The 14,942-nt window shown below is 38.3% G+C and overlaps 1 protein-coding gene across 1 annotated transcript; it reads left to right on the forward strand.

Moving 5' to 3' along the window:
- Positions 1 to 1,185: 1,185 nt before the first annotated feature.
- Positions 1,186 to 14,690, forward strand: camkva (CaM kinase-like vesicle-associated a). The gene is made up of 11 exons (XM_051414200.1): positions 1,186 to 1,408; positions 9,749 to 9,887; positions 9,988 to 10,119; positions 11,626 to 11,700; positions 11,860 to 11,998; positions 12,123 to 12,243; positions 12,354 to 12,429; positions 12,546 to 12,676; positions 12,769 to 12,847; positions 12,970 to 13,057; positions 13,327 to 14,690. Exons 2-11 carry the CDS (start codon positions 9,793 to 9,795, stop codon positions 13,624 to 13,626), a joined length of 1,236 nt encoding a protein of 411 aa, XP_051270160.1. The 5' UTR covers positions 1,186 to 1,408; positions 9,749 to 9,792; the 3' UTR covers positions 13,627 to 14,690.
- The last annotated feature ends 252 nt before the right edge of the window (positions 14,691 to 14,942 follow it).

Genomic DNA, 14,942 nt, shown 5'->3' on the forward strand with positions numbered 1-14,942 from the left:
TAAACCTCCTGCTCTAAAATAATGACAGTGATATAGGCCTTAGTTTTGTGATGCAGCACAACTTGTATTGCTAAGACAACCAGAGTTTTGGAGAGCCTTGCGGTACCGGTAGTCAGATAAGAGAGAGTAGGAGGTTTTGTGGGTAGGTGGGGAGCAGGTGAAAGATGCTCCACCACTCTCTTTTCCTGTTATCCCAATGGCCTTTTAGCGGCATTACTCATTTTAGGAAAGAGACACTCCTGTTATATAAGCCAAACCTACAGAGTCTGCCTACCAGCTAAAATCCCTGCAGATCCTCTGTATACCTGTGCATAATTGCAACGTGCTACCAATGGTCAGATCATTTTTCTCTTTAAACCGCTCCGCTGTTGCATTCACACAGAAGTCTAGGATTACTGTTGTAGTCATGTAACTTTTTTTTTTACAAATATAAACATCATACAATCAATGTTTACCTCCAAAAAAATTTAAGAGAGGAGACAAAACATTAGTTGATTTTTATGTTGTGCTTCAGCTGTGAAGAAGGGAAGCAGCCCGTAGCTGTCTAAATATGGAATAATTTTGCAAAGCACCCTTTTTTCTATAAATTCATTAAACAACAAGGTGTGTGCCATCCTACCTCTCTCTCTCTCTCTCTCTCTCTCTCTCTCTCTCTCTCTCTCCCAATAAATACAATTGGGGAAAGTCTGTAATATCAAAGGACATGACATCTGCACATAATTTCAATTTGATTATTGATACTGAAAACCAGTCAGCAAACCAACCCATTGCCATCATCTCTGCCAGTTCAGATCAGAGATGGACATTGTGAGTGTGCAAGTAGTAAATACTTTTTTGAGAGAGATATATATGGGAGAAGCTGCTCTTGTTCTGGGGAGATGGCCTCTTTCTATGACTGGCAGCAACAGGGACTTCGAGAAAAAAATATAAACATTTAGCTGTCCCTTCGTGCAGGGGCAGCTTGACGCGCAGCCCCCAGCTGAGCACTGTGAACATCAAGTTCATTCATAGTTAAAAAATCATGATATTATTATCAAAACAATTACTGCACTTGTGCACGCGCGCACACAAACGTGCACACACAGACACACAGACACAAACACACACACACACACACACACACACACACATACACACACACACACACTCAAAGACACTACAGCGCGCACACCTCCCCTCCTTCCTGCATCATAGCCCGCTGTTACCATCACACGTTCACGTAATACTCCCGTGAACAAGCTGACTTGTTGGAAATGCTCGAGGATCTCTCTGATAGCACACTGGCTGTAAATCGGTGGAAGGAAAAAAAAAGTGAAGCCGCACCAGGGGATAAAAAAACAAAAACAAATACTTAAACAGCAGACAGAGGGCTGGATTATTGATTATTACCAGTTTTACTTCATTGAAGGTAAGTGAGCGCACATTTGTGAATCTTTGGCTTACCGTGGTCAGATTGCTAAAAACGCGAGAAGTGAAGGATGTTGAGGAATGTTCTCCGAGGTTTATTCATTCAGTGTCTGTCGTCTTGACCGCCTCTAAAACCGAGGACACATGATTGATTTCGAAAACTTTTGCGGCAGTCAGACATTTTGGTTGAAATATCAGACGTGCTCACATGATGTAAGGAGCCTGCAGAATAGTTTTCAACTGCAACACCAGTCTAACCTGGCTGATGCGCAAGTAGACTACTGTGTATTTAAACTGTTAATGCTGCTGGAGCTGTGAGGTTGTCAGAAAATCCTCAGGCTGTCATCGGTGAAACCTGTTTTGCTGTTAAAGTTTACACATAATTCTGCCCATTTGAGCCACTCAACAAGTGAATCCAGTGTACCTATATGAGCTTTAAAGACTTAAACTGCGCTTCACATTTTACATAAGGCAAGCTCTTCTTGATGCACTCAGACTGCAGCACCTCTTGAGTTCACATTTTCAGTCTCACAGTCTCGCGGTGTCCCTGCCTCCTTGTCATTATTTGTCATCATTTCACACCCAAAGAGCTTGTGATATACCCACTTACTTTGTCAGTGCTAAGTCACCGCTTCCATACACCCCAGAAGGAGGGAAAGTGCCCTGACAAGTCAGAATAGTGAAGGTGCCTGTCCTTTACTGAATCATGAAGGAGTCACACAGCTGTGTGTGTGTTTGTGTCTGTGGACCTTCAGAGGACTGTGAGAGGGTTGCAGTGTTTTCATTTCAGCATTGGGTAAATGCACTCCTATGGCACCACATCAGTAGCATAACATGTATGTAAATTGTGCAAAGAAAAAGTTTGGGAAGCCCTGCTGCACAGCCAGTTGGTTTGACGCAGGGAACAATGGATTTGTGTGGTGGTGACATGAGAGGGTACCTTGTGTTGTGTTGGAGCAGACTTTTATAGGCACAAGATGAAACTACTGGAAAAATGCATGGCTTATTTATGAATAACTTATTTTTAAAAATTAAACAAAATCTCAGGTTGGAAAATACATTGATATAGAACCTCTGATGTACAGTATGACGCTGCATGTACCACTGCTTTTCAGAAGTACTGCCAAACACCATGTTTTTGTTTTTTTTACAGGTGTCTTTTTTATGTGTCTGTAGCTTCTATGGATCATTCTGAGAAACAGTGAAAGATTCATCATTGAATAGAAGGTTTCAGAGCCGTGGCCCTTATACTTGCGTAACATTGAATTGAATGTGTTACCTGGGTCATACTGTGTGTCACTGGGCATTCAGCTAGGTAAAATAGCTCTCTCTCTCTTCAGATTAACATGGTAAAATCATGTAAATGCAAGAATAATTGTTTTATTGATATTGTGGTTAATATTCTGAAGGGTTTTGTTCTCTGTAATCTGAGTTTCTGTCACATGAAGTGGCAGTAATGTCGATGAGTACGCAGAGAGCTATTCCGTGCAGGCAGTACCATGGTGCATACTGTAGCACTTGGTGACCATGGCAACAAAACAACATCAGAAGAAACTGGTCAGATGAGCCAGTGATGCCCGAAGAAGAGATGAATGGTGGACTCAAAGCATTGCAGAGCCAAACACAAAGGAGACCTGATTCATACTCATCAACATTTTCTTCCTCTCTCTGGACTTTGAGGAAAAACAAGCACATTTCTCGGCTTCCGTTCATGTCCGTCATAATGTCCTTGAAAATTAAAGGTGTAAATGTGTTCTCTGTGGTCACAGCAAGCGGTAGCGACATTTAGACCATAAATGAGGCATTACACGCTTTAAAATTTGGCTCAAACATCATCTGCCATCTGCCCCCTGTCACCAAGCCTTTCCCTTTGAAGAGGCTCTGCTGTGGCCAAATCCACACCTCCTTCTGGCCGACTGCCACTGTCCCTGACTTTGACATAATAATAATAACCTAATACTTATTTAATCAACATAAAAGTACAGAATCATTTGTATGTAGTTATGTTTATAAAATGTGACAAATAAAAAAGCACAAATCTTCTTCAGTCTTCATTCAGTGATCTAACATTTTAAGAGATGTACTGTGTGACTCTCCCCCAACTGCATTCAGAAGATGCTCGATAAATTTCAGTTGTTAGTTCATAAATATCCTCCTTCACACACGCACACGCACATGCACGCACACAAACACACACACACACACACACACACACACACACACACACATTTACATACTTCCCTTTGGACACTGACAAAGTGTGTTAGTAGGACCCACTACAAACTGTAACAAAGCAACAGTAAACAATATCCATGAAAATGAGCAGCGACTTCAGGGAAAACCAGTACGCATCATCCAATTTTCATCTCAGTTGGTCAGCACAACTCAGCAGGCATATCAGTGATGGTGTTAAAAAGTTAGAAAGCAGTCTAGTTGAGTTATGTTGAGAAGCTTTATGTCCATTTGATGTTAAATTGATACTCATAGAAACTTAAATATATCTCATTAAATGAAACAAAATTAATCAGTAGACACCTGGGTTTACATCTGAAATCAAATATTTTTAAACATTTTGTGATACTGCATTTTTAACGTTTAATAATTTAATGCTTGGATTTAAATATGGCACATTCATGTCTCAAAATTAAGACCTTTAAAATGTGATGTTTAGATTTAACACCTCTTAGGCCAATCGGTTAAATGCCAAAATGCATCGAGTGTCTGAGATATAAATGTTTAAACATCTTTTACTTTAGACTAGTTATGATGTTCCCCTTTGGCCAAGCAATGTAATTCGGCAACAGCTGGAACACTGTTTATTTGCAAATTGTTGGAGATTTTAATTGGCAGTTTGAACCTCATTAGAGCAATTACTTAACTGTTTTAACATTCTCCCAAAATGCTAATTTTTTCCAAACTTGGTGAACTTAATCCCTCAAATCTGTGCCAAAGCTGAACCAACAGTGTCTGAGAGGTGTTAGAGTGAAACATGTTTTATTTTAAATAGCATTTCCCCTCAGGCTAGTCAGTGTAGTTCAGCTGGAACTTATAGTGTGAAGATGCATCAGCCATCCTTTGTTTATATGCTTCAAAATTAGACCTGTGGTGGGTGATGTCACCTGATATACAAGTGGATAGACAAATGAATGAATGAACCTCAGTAGTGTAAGCAATATTAATGTGAGTAATCTCAATGTATTTTAGGTCCAGGCCATCATAATGTTCTCACACCTCACATGAAATAATATAATTTAATATAATATAATATGTCATGGTGTATAGTCTTTTTTTTTCTGGTTTATCAGAGTCCCGTTATTAATGTGATCCAGATGTGTGCAATTTATTTTCCAGGAGACAGGAGGAGGATGGTGAGATGAGATGACAGCTTTAAGATCCTAGTATGTGTGTTCAATACCTGCAATTTGAACAATCGAGTCCGTTTTTTCTCTCATTTTTTTCTCATGTGCTTTAACTTTAGGAAGTTTGACTACAGCAGTAACTGCATTAACTGTAAAAACAAAACAAATAAAAAAGACAGAGAGCCACACCTGAAACCTAAATCGCTCCTTAGTTTCTTATGTTGTGTGAGAGTAGCTCAAAGATGGAGCCCCTCTGTTGGCCTTGGGACAGTGACGCATATCCTGAAGTGTCTGGAAAAGCTGATTCGAAACCAACCTCAGAAACTCTAGTATTTTCTGTTTGAGACATGATGGCTATTGTTTTCATAATAGCTAATGACTTATTTTCTTCAAAAAATGTTTTGATTTAACCACACAGTAAAATGTAAAATGTTAAAATTTTAGTTTAACAAAAAATACTATTGCTGACTTATACAAGAAATCATGCAAGTTGCTTATTTTTGCATTATGACTCTAGGTCTTATAGCTTGTGTATTATGGCCTATTACTTGTTTTACCTTTACCTACTTTATGCTAATAAAACATTAATTGGACACAGATTTTACATATGTTTTGTAAGTGCAACAGCTCTGTCTTTGTCATTTTGCCCTTCAAGGGTGTCCACAGTTAAGTTTGCTCAGTGCTGAGCTCTGCAACGGTCTGAATTTGAAACAGCATTTACATTCCCATTAATGAAGAACACTTCATTCAGATCTTTCAAAAGGCAAAGATAAAAGACTCCTGATTCAGCAATAGTCAAGTGCTTTCCATCTTTTTCTTCTTCTTGTGAAGGAGAACAGCCTTTTATCTTGCTTTGAAAGGGGGAAAAACAACTGCGCACAAAATTCTTTCTGACTTATCATGCTTACTGTTTAGTGTTTTTGTGCACTGTGGTACACTGTTAGTCAAGCTTCCGAGAACAGGTGTAGGGATCTATGATTCATTTTGAGGTTGGATGATTGCATTAAATGGTCTCACATCAGCTTCGCCCCTTTGCTCTGCATGCACAGTGTTGTTTGTTTTTGTGAGGTGGCTATCAGTGGCATGATTATACACACCAAAGTGTGACCAAAAAGGCTTATTCAAGAGGCCGAGAAGCTTAGTATAGTATATAATGTCACGAATGGAAGATTTGGTGTAAGCCATTTCAAAAGTGACCACGATTCAATGCTGTCTGTTGAACACACCTCGCAACAAACATTACGGAGGAGTTAAGGCATGACAAAAAGGAAATAAGGGGCAGTGTTTGTCCTTGTATAAATCATCTATGTGCTTCTATAGGTCTGAATGAGCATCATGGCTCAAAATTGATACCCAGGCAGCTCAGTTGTGTGAATGTAGGTGAGAGCCAGAAAACACTAATGGTGAGTCTGGGTATTGTTCTTCCAGGATTCATGCAGAGGAGGTGATTTAGCTGGAGCATATCTCCCAAATGCTCATCATACTCCAGACTAATGGTGTACTGACAGCCCTCCTCTTTAGGACAGAAGGGCACATGCTATTGTATGCTGCATGTTGATCAGGCAAATGGTGTACTGAGATACGTCATTTGTTTGGGCTAGACTGCCTCAGTAAGAGAGGGGCTCTTTGTTTGAGTAGTTTGCAGCATTCTCCGACCCTCTTTACTCAGCCCTGGAAAACATGTTCTTTACTTGTGCATATGTGTGGAAAAAATCCTGCCCTGAGTAAAAAATAAATGTAATATCTGGATAGAAAGGTCTTGATCCCTTTGGGTGCTTGCAGTAGACGTCCTGATGCACAAGATTAAATAAAGGCTGGCTTAGTGTGAGAGTGACAGGTGGTTTACTCTTGACTACATAAAGTAATGGGGACTTAGAAACATTCATAATTCATGCTTGCAATAACATATACAGTCCAGTTAATAAATTTGTGTCAATCTGACAGAATTAACTGCGGTGAAGATCAGTACATACCAGGCCATGCTGGGAAGTTTAGATAATATCATGGGCAGGTCAGAGATCTTGTAATTGGTATGAACACTTCTTGTAGAGGGAAGTACCATAAATTTACTTACATGAACAGGTGGACAATCTTATACCAATTTTCCTTCTGTAAAAATGTATACATTTTGATTTGTTTCTGTAATTTTTCTGGCAGAGGATCATTTAAAAAAAGTGCTCATGTCAATGCGTGACATACTTTACCTTGAGAACCAAGCTAGAGTTAAGAGCATAAAAAAGCTGTTGCTCCAACACTTAGGATAGATAGGGACTAATAATTGTTATAATTAGTAAGTGTTTTGTTTTTTATAATGGAAAGGTACTAATGTCAGATCATTTTCCCCAGTCCCTTGAACATGTTGAAGCCACTGTCTAATGTCTATTAATAATTCCTGAATATTTTATTTTGGAAAAACTAAAATAATTGTGACTGGCAGGTTTAAAGCCTTGTTGGTGACATGCTGACCTATCCCATATAATGAAAAGGTCATGCAATCTGTCCGTGGGAGGGTAGAAAGCTAAAGAAAGAGACTTTGCAGCATGGGAGCACAGCTACTTCAATGCCCTTTTAATGTGGGCCTATAGGACTATATTCAAATGAAACAAAAACTTAATGAATTATTTTTTCTCCCTGCAGAATATGGATCAAAGGCAGATATGCTGCATTAAATCAGTATCAATAAAGAGGCTTAAATGAGGAACATCAGTGGAAACAGTCTCTCATAATAATCAAGCAATTTACATAAGGTAACACTTTTTATATCAGCTCTGCAGCAGAGCTCTACAGAGTCTGGATCATAAAGTAATGAGTCCCCTTGTGGACAGTTGCACACTGTATACGGAGCCTACTTCAACTAAAGGGCTCTCTCGTGATTCACAGTATGACAGAAACATGAGAGCTTCTGCATGAACATCCGGCTTCTAAGTAATAAACAGTAACAAAGCATATTAATCCTCTCACCGTGTATTCTTTGAATCCCCTTTTTTATATTTATAAGACCACTCTTTGTTGTTCTACAGATATTACTAGATGATAAAGCCAGGAGAAATCTCTGCTTCTGATAGGGTCTTGACTGAGGCTCCAGACAGCACCTCAGTCAGAATTTCTTTACTCCCACTCTTCTGTGCTGGCTGCCATTTCTCCTGTAAGGCCTGCCAAAAACTGGGTCTGTTTTCCATACAAGCATCCTATTTTACCAGTAATATTTAGCTGCTACTGATGGACCTGTGTAGTATTCTGCTGTGCAGCTGCAGCATTTCAAGTCCCCCTCATTTACAACAAAAGGGTCCACTAGTAACTACTTTTACTACGACCGTCTCTTACTAAAAATACGTCAAAAAGTTACTAATGAAGGAGACATTTAATTGTTCAAGCTACATCAGAACAACATGTTATAGCAAGTAAGCCAGTGTTACATAACTCTATGTCCATGGTAGTTCTCCAGTTTCCATGATGAAAGCAAAGCAGCAGGGTTATGCTATTTATTATTGAGCTATTTATTTATTTATTGAGGCCGTGAAATTGGCATAGAAATGTGTTAAAGGACTCCATGTGGGTGAACTTCGTTTATTGGGCTTTTTATTTGTCTACAGTTAGAAATGTTATGTTGAATGCAAAGATTTCTCATGCATTTATTTATGTTGTGTTACCAGGTATTAACAGCAGCAGTCAGCTACCTTTGTCAGCAGTGACCACTATTTATTTATTAAGTATGGTTGGATGATGACAATATATAGTGGGAGATGATATATTTGTGTAGACCATCAGAGAGTTTTATACACCATTAAGATTGCGGTGTATCTATCCCTTCACGGTCATATCTCTGGTTGTGTTGTGGGAAATGCTCCAAATCAATGAGCAGCCCTGCTCTATGGCAGTATTGGATTTTTATATGATTTCTGCATCAATGTGATGATGTACCGTAGCCAAAAACAGACACCTCTGTCAATTATTTTATCCATAAAGTTTCTTAAGAAATAAATAAGAAATTTTACTAGATCTGAAATTCATACACTGTGATAGCAGACTTTATCCATACCACGCCCCTGCTATTAAGACAGGTGACATCAAATTGTAGCACTTGTTTTACTTTTGTTACAAGAAAACTATCTAGTGTTGTACATTAATCACAGCAAATGTTATGTAGCCATACATGCAAGGCTGATTCCATTTTCAAACCTTTCTCTCCCATGTGTGCGTAATTAATGTAAGGTGCTCAGTGAATGTGAATACTGTGGGCTAGTCTGAAGTGCAGTGTGCATGTGATTATAACTGTGGGCAACTTCATCTTTCAGTGGCTTGCTATAGCACAAACTAAAACACAGAACTCTTCTATACTGGTTCCAGAGCTGGCAAGTTAATAGCTTGCTCAACTTTCAAGAGTCTTTCGAAATATAAAAAGGGGAGACAAAAGTTGAAGCCATAGCACAGGGTCAAGTCCATCTGAATATTCTTCACTGTAGAAAGTAGACAGATGAATAATGCTACTGCTGCTGCTGTTGCTGCAGTACAGAGCTGACTCACTGCAGAGTGCAAAGAAACAACTGTTCGCTGAAAAGATTATGTTATTGGAAAATTTCATTTTTATGTTGTTTTGTGGTAATTTGAAATAATTTTCTCCCACAACCTCAATTACACTTATCTATTCTCAGATGACCGAAAAGGTTCCGCAGAGAGAGAAATAATCATGTGCCCAAACTGCTCCCTATAAATGTGTGCATTGATTTACTGCATTCATTTTGTTTTAAGCGCCATCACTGAGCAACAATTTCCTCCATTTCTATTAGTGTCATTAATGAAACAGTTTATTACAACAATAAATTTACAGTAATATTGTTTTATGTTATTCGGTAATGAGACCACTGTGCCAGGCTTTTCCGATTCAGGTGCTCTGTGTTCCACTTCACACTATGGAGATGCATTTCTGTCAAAATGATGCTGTACTATTCAGGTAAATCTAACATGCTGCATATTGTTGACAGGTTGTGTTGTGACAGGACATTCCCTGGCTAGGGCACGAGCTGCCATGCCATTTGGTTGTCTTACACTCGGGGAGAAGAAGGATTACAACAATCCCTCAGAGGTGACCGAGAAATATGACCTCGGACAAATTGTTAAATCGTGAGTACATCTACTTTGTAATGTTGATAAGCACAAGACCTTTAGAACTACATTTTGCTCAAAATATGATGGACGTTTCCTCTTTTTATCTTTTTAACAGAGAGGAGTTTTGTGAGATATTCCGGGCGAAGGATAGGAACACCTTGAAAATGTACACCTGTAAAAAGTTCCACAAAAAGGATGGAAGAAAAGTGAGGAAAGCTGCCAAAAATGAGATAATGATCTTAAAGATGTAAGTGAAGATTTAAGCTCCTTATTATAGAGCTTACATGTCTGAGGAAATGTCCTGGCACTGAGACAGATGAACGGCAAAATTCTTTCCTCAGGTCTAGCAGAGACAAAGTGTGGTGAAAAAACTCAAAAACTAACATCCTGAAGTCTTTGCCTTTGTGCATTCTAAAAGTAATATACTGTAATAGTACTCTTAAAGTAAAGTTCTGGTACTACCATGCAGGTTTTACTGTATAAGTAAACCATCTTTGCATCTAGTGAACAGAGTCATGATTTGTTTGCTTTAGTTCTTCTTTTATTGTTCAAAAGGTGGCTATATTTTCTTTTTTCCACTGTAACAGATTTCCACTGTAACAGCTAAAAACACATTATTGAGCCATGCCGTTGCACTGGATGACAATATTGTTTTATGTTATTCGGTAATGAGACCACTGTGCCAGGCTTTTCCGATTAAGGTGCTCTGTGTTCCACTTCGTACTATGGAGATGCATGTCTGTCAAACCTGTACTATTCAGGTAAATCTAACACGCTGCATATTGTTGACAGGTTGTGTTGTGACAGGACATTCCCTGGCTAGGGCACAAGCCCTTGCTTATCTCTTTGAGGAAATTACAGAGGCTTGTTGTTTAAGCATAATGTGTCTTGGGAATTAATTGTTTCCGTACTTTAGTCACATTTGCACTAGGGTTGTGTACTGGCAAAGAAGAGTAATATATGGGTTACGATTCAATATGTTGTGAGATATAGCGATACTGTAAGGTAGGCGATATATTGCGATTTAATTTGAAAAAATAGGAAAACTGTCATAGTATAAGGAACACACCAGAATTTGCATAAAATCAGATAACATTTTGTTTACTGTTTTTGTGCAACAAGAACATTGGGATCTGCTTTTGTATTTCTTACAGTCGCTGTAACATCCAACATCATAGCCCTCACTTTACATTTACAACAGTGCTATCTAGCAGTTGGAGGTTTAACCACAAACAATGATACAGTCTTTTTGAGAATAGTTACATTACAAAAAAACTTGCCATACGATAGTTTTCGATATTTTCTTACAACCCATATTTGCACCAAGAACAGTAAGTAATAAAGGCCAACACATTCACTAGCAAATGAAAGGATATTATAGTAATAATCAAAATGCATGATCCAGACTTATGTAAATCAAAAAGTAATTTAAGGCAGTGATGATTATTGAACATTAAAATGCCTAAAATTACTTATTATTATGATGTTATTACCCAAGGGAAGCTTGGGCTCAGTCTGACTGAGTGAACCATCAGTTGGACTGATTGTGGTGCTGTAATACTGGCAATTTTTGAAGGTTGTGAAAAATGACTGGTGTAGTTATTAGTTATGAGTTTTACCTTAACTGTCCTGAATGTTTGACATGAGACCATGGCTCTATAGCTTGTAATACTCATTCACTATTTATTTCTCATTTTAACCCCACTTACACCCCCCCCATTACTCTCTTCACCCTTTTTCCTCCCTTTCAAAGGATAAAGCATCATAACATCCTCCAGCTGGTTGACGCTTTTGAAACTAAGAAAGAGTACTTCCTTTTTCTGGAGCTGTGAGTATTATTGGTGGCACTCGAGAGAAAATGCTGGCACAGACTGGCGTGCACTGTACTTCCGCATCTCGCATTATGTTTTATTCAACATGTGATTATTTTGCACTCTTGTCATCAACAAGTGACATGCATTTAAATTTGGATGTTCCATCTCTTCAGTGCTACAGGCAGAGAGGTGTTTGACTGGATCTTAGATCAAGGATACTACTCTGAGAGGGACACCAGTAATGTTATGAGGCAGGTGTTGGAAGCTGTAGCTTACCTGCACTCTCTGAAAATTGTCCACAGAAATCTTAAGGTATATTACACTGCTGACACCTAGTGAAAAATAACAGCATTTCACCACAGGCCAAACAAAATGTGCATGAATAACTGCTCTATACTTTCCAGTTTGATCAACTTTTATTTGTGTACTCGTACAGCTGGAGAACTTGGTGTACTTTAATCGTTTAAAGCACTCCAAAATTGTTATCAGTGACTTCCAGTTGGCAAAACTGGAAAATGGACTCATTAAGGACCCATGTGGGACTCCAGAATATCTTGGTAAGTGAAATAAAACTAGACTGTATACATTTAATTTGTTAATTTTTTAGGATTGTAGTCATACAATAGAAAATAATATCAGTTAATTAAAGCTGTTTTTTTACTCTCAGCTCCTGAGATGGTTGGGAGGCAGAGATATGGCCGTCCTGTGGACTGCTGGGCCATAGGTGTCATCATGTATATACTGTAAGTGGCCAACGAATGTGCTCACAAGCATACTACAGCTATTTTCCTATGTATATTTAATACATTTACCAAAACACAGGTTGTCCCATAATGCTCTTATTCTGCCAAATCTACAGTTTGTCTGGAAACCCCCCTTTCTATGATGATGCTGATGAAGATGATGATCGTGACAAGAACCTTTTCCTAAAGATTTTGTCAGGGGACTATGAATTTGATTCACCATATTGGGATGACATTTCAGATTCTGGTAGGAGATAATAAGTTTATTAAAACATATGTTACAGATATATGTTACACAGTCTGAATTCAGTTCGATGTTTAAATTGTTTTATTTTACAGCCAAAAACTTGGTGGCATCTTTGATGGAAGTGGACCAAGATCAGCGATTGACTGCACAGGAAGCCATTGCCCATGAATGGTAAAAAATGAAGTTAATCAAACATTAATTGTCAAAAAATCCAAAGCTATAATTGTTGTTATAGGGGTGCCACAAATATAATCGCATGCTGGAAAAAATTACTCTCTTGTTGCTTCTCTCAGGATTTCTGGAAATGCTGCCTCAGACAAGAACATCAAGGATGGCGTTTGTGCACAAATAGAAAAGAACTTTGCCAAAGCCAAGTGGAAGGTATTACGTCTAATATATCTCACATGTTTGTTCATATATCATTAGTTATTATATGCGTTGGACTAAATGTTCATGATCATGACCCGAGTCTCCAATTAGGAGGAGTGTACTGCAGTTGTACTCAACTTAACTTAGTTTATTTAGTTATTATTTATTATTATTATTATTATTATTATTATTATTGAGTTTATTTAATATTGTATAGGATCGGGAACATTTGTTGTATGTCGTCACTTAATTTTAACTCCATATCTTTTTATTACTCACAGAAAGCTGTTAGAGTGACCACCCTCATGAAGAGACTTCGAGCGCCTGAGCAGGGCGATTCTGGGGCCTCCGGTTCAGCAGCTGACCCCAACACACCCGGTGGCGCTCCTGCTCCTCCAGCCGGCAGCAGCGATAGTGTTGCCGCCAGCATAAAGGCTGCTCTCACTGAAAAGGCTCCTGACACACAGACTGCCACCATCTCTGCACTCTCCCTGCCCAGCGCAGCCAGACAGGAGGAGCAGACACAGGCACGGTGCAATGGCGACGTTCCCCAAATGTTGCCACAAAGAAAGGGAGACTAGGCATCAAACAAATACAAGAGGAGGACCCTTGCCAGCCAACAAGCACATGTGCAGTAGAGCCAATTTATTTGGCATGATGATACCATGTCTATGCTGTTCGACTATCCCCCAGTTTGCATAATTATTTCACAACACCATGCATTTCATAATTTTTGCCTCCTGTACTGATTGGTCTATTGAATAGTGTTCTTCACTCTCCCTTGTTATTTTGTGTACAAGTCCCTTTAAAGCTAGTTGCAAAGTAGCTCTTCTGTTGTTTCCTTTTCCCTGAAAACTGTAAAAACTCCTAGTGTAATTTAGTGAAATCAACTCATCTTTACTCATCAGCTCATTGTATATAGGTGTATTCGTCTGTTTCAACAAATTGCTAGTTTTCAGCTTCAGAACTTACAACCCTAAGTTCATGTCTTGTGACTTAAAATTATGAGTTGAAAGATTTGGTAAACTGATCATATTAAGATTTGAAAATATTTATTATATATAACTAAAAAATTTCAAAAAGGTATAACACCTATGACACACTGTCAAGTTATTTGGTAACAATCAGATTTAATTTAACACCCAGACTAGATATCTGCTGGTTTATCTTTTATGCAGTACAACTTCAGTCAACTTACAATTTTACGGCAGCAAGAAAGCATATTTTTAAGTTTAAGTGCCTTAATATTTGTTGCAGTAATGTACTGAAATGTTTCAAAAGAAACAACTTGATTATAATTGCTTACAGATTTCTTTGAAATGTTTTAGCTGTTTTCCTTTGCCCTTCTGTTTAGTTTTACGCTTCTGTATTGATACTTGTGTTCTGTCCTCTTTCACACTTCAATTAAAACACAAAAAACTAAATTTAGAGCATTGAATGTGCAGTGATGTTTTAGCTGTTGTTGTTGTGTTGTCACTTGTAATTAGTAATTTCAGAGTTTATAGCTGAGTCCATATACTGTACCACTATGTATATTTGCATTGTATACATGTGTATTTTTTTATTTATGTGTGTATTCAGCAACATTTAGCTGAGCTAATAGGTTGCTATAACGCTTGTGAATGAATAAAATGAGCAATACTAATATTGCTGAAACTGTGACGTTTTTCTCAAGTTGTCCCTCACTGACAGTAATAGCAAGACACTCCAACAACTGCCATTTCATTTTATCCAACTTTTTATTGCGAAAAATGCAGGCAACCATGGTCATCTTAAGAATAGCAGTAGACAATGTTTTAAAAGAAAACTGTATTCAGGACACATATGCTTCAAGAAGAGATATATGACATTTGAGTGCTCAGATCAGAACAAAAGTAACAGTATCAATTTTTGATGG

This window comes from Dicentrarchus labrax, unplaced genomic scaffold (genome assembly GCF_905237075.1).
Source record: "Dicentrarchus labrax unplaced genomic scaffold, dlabrax2021, whole genome shotgun sequence".
In the NCBI taxonomy this organism is placed as follows: domain Eukaryota; kingdom Metazoa; phylum Chordata; class Actinopteri; family Moronidae; genus Dicentrarchus; species Dicentrarchus labrax.